General features: G+C 39.7%; 1 protein-coding gene across 2 annotated transcripts in view; it reads right to left on the reverse strand.

Moving 5' to 3' along the window:
- Positions 1-5,976, reverse strand: part of Vps45 (vacuolar protein sorting 45 homolog) — a 52,121-nt gene extending 46,145 nt beyond the window's left edge. For both annotated transcript variants that reach the window (XM_042681543.1, XM_042681544.1), the window contains exons 1-3: positions 5,790-5,976; positions 5,080-5,214; positions 1,124-1,184 (exon numbers count right to left, since the gene is read on the reverse strand). In XM_042681543.1, coding sequence (XP_042537477.1) covers positions 1,124-1,184; positions 5,080-5,214; positions 5,790-5,882 — 289 coding nt within the window. In that variant the 5' untranslated portion in view covers positions 5,883-5,976. The remainder of the gene's footprint in view (positions 1-1,123; positions 1,185-5,079; positions 5,215-5,789) is intronic.
- Between the last annotated feature and the right edge of the window lie 1,545 nt (positions 5,977-7,521).

Below are 7,521 nucleotides of genomic sequence, written 5' to 3' on the forward strand. Positions count from 1 at the left end.
AGGAGTATTTTAAACTGCAAGAAACATGTAAAACTACTTCCATGGTGGTATAATTCAGATGATCCAGACTATGGAAAATTTAGTTTAATATCTTACAATAGGCACTAAATTTTAACACAGGTTTTGGAGGGAACAAACCATATGCAAACCATAGCACATGTAAATCTTCAATTATTTCAAAATTAAAAGTGTAATTAAAAAAGAAAAATGATGACTATTAGCCAAAAACAAATAACTAAAAGAAATGAACAAAAATTGGGATGAAAGACTAACAAAATAGCTCATTCATACCTTTTCATACCTTTTGAGATGTTATAAAGGATCAAAGAAAATAAAATGGATAATTCTTTTAAAATGTAGTGCTGTTACAAATGTTAATGTTTTGTATAATTATTAAATTATACAATATGCGGACTATAGTGTAAACCCTAAAACTCAAAAGCTTTAGAACATCTTAAATGGGACTGAGTGTTGTTTTGTCCTTTGTTTTGGAACCATTGCTAATTCTTCAAAGATCAATAATGACATCTAGAGGAGAACAGATGTAACTTCCATAGCAGAATGTATTAGATCAGAAAAAGCCACCTCAATTGTATAGTAATCATAAACCTACTTTATTTCCAGACTTCCAACCCATAACTACCTGATGATTTGTACATTCATGCATTACATAAAGTAGCAAGAGAAGCTGGATATATGCAAAGTAAATCTTTACTTTTCTAACGCACCAAATATAGCATGTTCCCAAATAAAATCAGCATCTATATATCAATTTGTAAGTGAAATATAGAAATAAGTAAACATGACTTTGGTTTTGCTTCCTTTTTGGTGGAGGTAGAATGTAAAATTTGACAACTTAAAACTTTTTACTTATGAAGCATCTTGAAAGGCAAAATAAAACTAAAAAGGCTTTTACTTTTTAAGAAGACAATGATAAACGGAAGTCATATTTAGCTCTTTTTAAGAGAATTCTGGCTACAATACCTTTACTATTTTGAAAGGCTGTCACATAAGCCAGACTTTTACAGTGAGGGATTCAATGGACTTGATGATACAAAGTGCTCTATGGAACATAAAACCTGGGACACATATACATGACTGAACGAGGAACTAACATACTTACAAATAAAATATATACTGTATTTGGGTCTTCGGAGTTCCTGAATCAGATAATCCACATTCTCCTAGAAAATACAGAACAATTAAACAAAGCAAATATGAAGAAAACTCTTAAATCGAAAAGTAATAAGTATCATCCATTGATTGATTTATTTACTGAATCAATTGTATGCTGAGGACAAGACCATGTGTTAACTAGTGAGGGCTGAAGACAAAAAGGAAATATTAAATATAACAACTAGAATCATACATAGAATTTAATAGTATACATATATTAAAATTAATATACAGTTAATATTAACTACCTTTATTTTTTAATTCAAATTTTATTGTAAGGGTGATGTACAGGGAGGTTAGTTATAATTATATAAGTAAGATAAGGAGTCCATTTCTTTTCTTTTTCTCTTTTTTGTCAGTTGTGGAGCTTGAACTCTGGGCCTGTGTGCTGTCCCTCAGCGAGTTCAGCTCGAGGCTAGAACTCTTATCACTTGAGCTACAGCACTTATTCCAGTTTTTTGGTGATTAATTGGAGATAAGAGTCTTAAGGACTTTCCTGCCCTGGTTGGCTTTGAACCGTGATCCTCAGATCTCATTCTCCTTAGCAGCTAGGATTATAGGCATGAGCCACTGGCATCTGGCTAGTACATTTTTTTAACAGTGTTACCCCTGTGCTCGTTTTCTTATCTTGGCTTTATTAAGATAAAAATATAAAGGATGTAAGTTGGGTGCTGGTGGCTCACGCCTACTAGCTATTCCAGGAGCTGAGATCTGAGATCTGTTTCAAAGCCAACCCAAACAGAAAAGTCCCTAAATTTCCAGTTATCCAGAAAAAGAAGTGGAGCTGTGGCTCTAGTGATAAGAGTGCTAGCTTTAGGAATAGTGCCCAGGCCCAAAGTTCAAGCCCCAGAACTGGCAAAATAAATAAAAATGTTATTATATATATATGATGCAAATAATGTAATATAAAATAATTATGCAAATTTACTTCAAGATGCTTGTCTGTAAATTATATTCATATAATCAAAATCTTTATTTAGAAAATTAAAATGTGTGTAATCCTTTAACTTACTGGGACTGAAGAGTCTACACGACTGTAATGTTTGTGAAGTTTTGCAAACAACATGCTGACATTTTCTTTCATTATTTTAAAATATGATTGTTAGAAGCAAAACAACAGTTTTTATATGACCTTTCTAACTATGACAATTTCAACTATGAAAAGTCATGACATATATTTTATCTATATTTGAGACTATAACACATGGGTAAAGTTTTATATAAACTGGCTCCAAAACTAAACATTCTATGGTCTTTTAAAATTTAATATTCATTTTTCTTTACACTATGAAAAACAGCTTAAGGCATATTATTTACTAAATGGAGAAAAGTAAAATTATCATCTAGACTTAAATGCATTAAAAATTAAATGACAAAACCTTAAGGGCAAATATTTTTATGGCAGTCACGTAGGCTTCGTAGGTCTGCTATGTGGATCTTGAGCTCTCTATTTTCTTGCTTCAGTATCCAAGTGCTAAGAATTGCAGGAGTGTATCAATACATCTGGAAAAAATTATTTTTTGGTGATACTGAGTTTTGAATTCAGTCTTGTACTTGCTAGGCAGACACTCTACCACTTGAGTCACTCTATCTGCCACTTTTTGAAGTTTTTGGTGTTTTTTTTTTTTAATGATGCCAGTCCTGGGGCTCAAATTCAGGGCCTAGGCCCTGTTCCTAAGTTTTTGTACTCAAGGATAACACTTTACCACTTGAGCCATAGCTCCACTTCTGGCTTGAATTGGTTATTTTTGAAATAGGGACTCATTTTTTGCCCAGGCTGGCCTGGACATTGATCCCATTTGTGCTTTTTCCATAGCTGGAATAACTTGTACACACCACCATATCCAGCTGCTGGTTGATATGGAGTTTCCAGACCTTATTTTGTCTGGGCTGGCCTTGAACCTTAATCTCCTGCCTGTCTCCAAGGTAGCTAGGATTACAGGCTTCAAATAAAAATATTTTAAATCTATGATTACTTTCTCATAATATGCTAGGTAAAAAAGACGAAGCCTAAGCGAGTTTGAGAGTGCATATTGCTGTGAAAGAGGTTCTCTCACAGTTGGGGGAATAATGAATTAAATGATCTATTAAAACCTGTCTTGGGGGCTGGGAAGGTGGCTCAGTGGTAGAGCGCTTGCCTTGCATGCATGAGGCCCTGGGTTCGATTCCTCAGCACCACATAAGCAAAAAGAAAAAAATCCGGAAGTGGAGCTGTGGCTCAAGTGGTAGCGCTAGCCTGGAGCTGAAGAGCTGAGGGACAGCGCCCAGGCCCAGAGTTCAGGCCCCACGACCGGACCCAAAAAAAAAAAAAACCTGTCTTGAAACAAAATTTTATGAGTCAGAACAACAAATATGAAACAATTTATATTCATCAAGTTATATGAAGCAAATATTAAGTGTTCTCTGTAGCAAATACAGAAGACACATTAATGAGAGAAAATAAATATAACTTCTGCTCTCATAGAGCTTACTGCTGACAGGAAAGACAAATATTAATCACAAACCATATAACTTTACCATGACAAGTGACTGGGAAGGGAAAAGATAGTGCTGCGTTTAATCAAAGGAGTTTGACCTGGTCAGTAAGCCCCGGGAGGGTTTCCTTGAGGACTTGAGAAGTTCTAGACAAAAGGAGGAGCCCATGCGAAGTCCTGTGGCATGCTGGAATAAGAGGAAATGGAGTGGACTAAAAGACTATTGGTGTAGGTGTAGAGTACAAAATGGAAAAGTTTGAAATGAGGCTAAAGAAATAGTAGAAACTAGACCACAATGGGCCACAGAAAAGAGTTCTATGTAACAAAAGCAATGAGAAGTCATCTTAGGATTTCAAGCAACAGTGAAATAGTCAGATTTTTATTTTGAGAAGTACACAATGTACAAGCATGGTGAAAGTGCAATAGAGTTGAAGAACATGGATATGAAACAAGAGAATATACAAAATAAGATAGAAATAGCAAAGAATTTATGTGCCAGTCCTGGGGCTTGAACTCAGGGCCTGGGCACTGTCCCTGAGCTTCTGCTCAAGGTTAGCACTCTACCACTTGAGCCACAATGCCACTTCTAGCTTTTTCTGTTTATGTGGTACTGAGGAATTGAACTCAGGGTTCCATGCATGTTAGACAAGCACTTTACCACTAAGCCACATTCCCAGCCCTAGCAAAAGATTTTTAAAGGAGATGCTCAAATTTAGAAAGTGATGGACAAAAACTGAAAAACGAGTTGGGCACTGGTGGCTCATACACATGTAATCCTAGCTACTCAGGAGGCTGATATCTGAGGGTCATAGTTTGAAGACAGCCCAGGCAGGAAAATGAGTCTTTTATCTCTAAAAAGCTGAAGTGTAGCTGTGGCTTAAATGGCAGAACGCTAACTTTGAGCAAAAGAAGTCCAGTTGGAAATTGGAAAAGCAAAATTGAGTTACAGGAAGGTAGGATACATAACGGAAGGCCAATCTAGCAATCTAGTGACTATTGGGTCACTAACTATAGATGTAATCATGAAGGTAAAATTAAACTACTATTTGTTTCTAGGTATAGATGTGAATAAAATGGAAAAGGTTTAAAAATACTAACAACTATATATATAAGATTAAGTAAGTACCAGTGGTGTTAACTGAAAAGTATGGAAGTTAATCCAGGAATAAAGTGATATGAGTCTCTATCAGAGTAGTTAGTAACTTTGGGAAGTGCCATGAACCTCAATAGCATCTTAAAGGAAAAACTGGTTGAAAGGTGTACACCGATCTATGATAAAGAAAAGAATGAAAGTTATAACGGACAAACTAGGATAATTATGATACACAAATGATGATAATATAAATTTATTTTGCCTTCATAATGCTTTCAGGTCAGAATGCTCTACATTTGTCTGGGAAGACGGCGGTAGATCAAGTTTGTTTAGTACCTTTGTAGGTCGAAGAAAACAAATTGCCTTCAGGTGTTTCATGATCTCTCGATTTTGAGAATCAATGCGTTCAAAGAGATATACTTCCTTCTGAAGAATCTCTGATTGTGTATATACCATACTCACGATACCAGTCTGGAAAGGAAAAGAATTAACCAGGTGATGCTAGTTCAGAAAGAAAACCTTTAAAAAAAATTTAAGAAAGCACTAAGATCTAACTTGATAAGCTCTAAAATACAGAATAACATTCACTGAACATCCAAAACAGGAAGTAACGTGTCAGAATGAAAAACATGCTCTGTCGGAACAGGAACAATCCATAAATTGAACAAGAAAGATTTCCCATCTCACTCAAGTGTTTCCCTTTCTTTATGTCTGTGGCCAACAACCTGTCATTCCAGTTTGAGCTGTAACAGCTTTTCTTGGAAAACACCAGCCTGAGTGAAAACAGCAGGAGTGTCCTGAAGCTTCCACGTATTCTCACACAGGAGCTGATTTCTTAGTGGAGACACTGTGTCGGGTACAAGAAGTCTCCAGGCACCGATTCAGAGCCATTTAGATGGAAAACCCCCTGGGAAAGCCTCACACAACTTTCCAGTGCGACACAGGATTGACCCTCATTACCCCGAATTAAATGGCATTCGGACGGGCTACACACCCAGGGAGGGAGGACCCGTCCGCCCACCCACGCCGAGCCAAAGCCCACTCACCGTCTCTTTGTCCATGAGCAGCACTTTCATCCCAGGCCCGCTGTCCTCTATCATTTTGGAAATGTACTGCTTCACAGCAAAAACCACGTTCATGGTGGCGAAGTGTCAGGTGCCCCCCACGACTCTCCCCGCCCCCTTCCTCCGGCTGAATTAAATCCCCCCGCCCCCGGCTCAGTTGACCCGGTCTCAGCTGCTTCCGGCCAGGCGGGAGCTGAGTTCCGGAAGTTCGGGAAGCCACGGAGCTGGGAGTTGTAGTTCCGCTCGGAGTCCCGGGAGCCGGGCCTCTCCGCGGGAGGAAACCCCAGACCCGCGCCCTTCCCCGTCCGCCCTAGCCGGCCGGGGGGGTGGGGGGGTCTGCGAGCCCCAAACTTCCAGACCGCCCCCCCCTCCTGGCCTTCAGTCCCATAGGCCTGGCCGTGGCCTGAAGCCTCTCCTGCGTTGGCAGGGAGGATGGCGCCGCGTAGTCTGAGGCCGGCTGTGAGGCCGAAACGGGGCCGCGGGTGGCCGTGAGGGATGCGGGGAAGAAGCCGCAGGCTCCGGGCGCCGGGGACGGCGCGTGGTAAATCACACGCAGCGATGAGGAGGCCGTGGCCCACGCCGATTGACAGGCAGGGAGAGCGCCTGTGTGTCGTGGCTGAAAGCGAGGCCCGAGTTGGTTTTCCGCAGAGAAACACACTGCTGCAGTTCAACAGGAATTCGTTGAATGAGAGGACCAAAGGGACTATCTTTTAGGAATGTTGGGGGGCTTCAGACTGCCCCGGGGGGCCTGTACCTGGGCAATTGGGGGATGGTAGCTGGGTACCAGGTACAAGTCTGTTAGTTGGGTTAATGCAAATTGGTGTGGGTATATAAAAGGGAAAACGCACACATTTTTATTTAAGGAACTACGAAAGTTTAGCAACAAAATGGATATTTAAGATTATTGGCTGAGCATAGTGGTTTACCCTGCTTGTAATTCCAGCTAACTCAGGAGGCAAGACATTGGGAGGGTTGGGGTTCAAGGCCAACCCAGGTATAAGATTTGCAAGATCTGATCTCAGCCAATAAGATCAATATAGTGTGAATACATCTGCAGTCTCAGTTACGTGGGCAAGGTAGATCATGATCTGAGTGAGACCAGTCTGGGGAAAATATGAGGTCTTATCTGAAAAAAACAAACAGAACAAACACTAAAGAAAGAAAAGGTAGCGGTGGGGAAGTGGCTCAAGTGGAGCCGTGCTCTCCTGCCAAAGCCCTGAGTAAGTCCTCAGTACTACCAAAAGGTAAAGAAAAGGAGAACGAGATAAAGGAGGGGGGGAGAGGGAAGAGGAATAATATAGGAAGATTGTTTTTTAAGTGTCAGGAAGACTATAAGGTAGAGGTTAAGATTTCAGACTGTGGAATGGAATCAGCCAGAATTTAATTCTAATAATAATCAGAATTTAATTCTATGTTCTAGCTATGTGAATTTAGTAAGTTACATAACCTCTCTATGCCTCAGAATCTTTGCAAATGGAGAAAGTAACAGCGAACTCTGGCTAGTAGGAAAATTAAATGAGATAGTACAGTCTTTAGCCTACCTTAATTTTTGTTAGCAAATTATACCATGCTAATTTCACTATTTCTTAACAATATAAATGTATCTGGCATATTCTCTCCAGGGAATTTTTTTTCCAAGTCCTGGGGCTTGAACTCAGGCCCTCGGCACTGTCCCTGTGTTTCTTTTTGCTCAAGGCTAGCACTCTACCACTTG

Source organism: Dipodomys spectabilis, unplaced genomic scaffold (assembly GCF_019054845.1).
Source record: "Dipodomys spectabilis isolate Male_0828 unplaced genomic scaffold, ASM1905484v1 ptg000069l, whole genome shotgun sequence".
NCBI classification, from domain to species: domain Eukaryota; kingdom Metazoa; phylum Chordata; class Mammalia; order Rodentia; family Heteromyidae; genus Dipodomys; species Dipodomys spectabilis.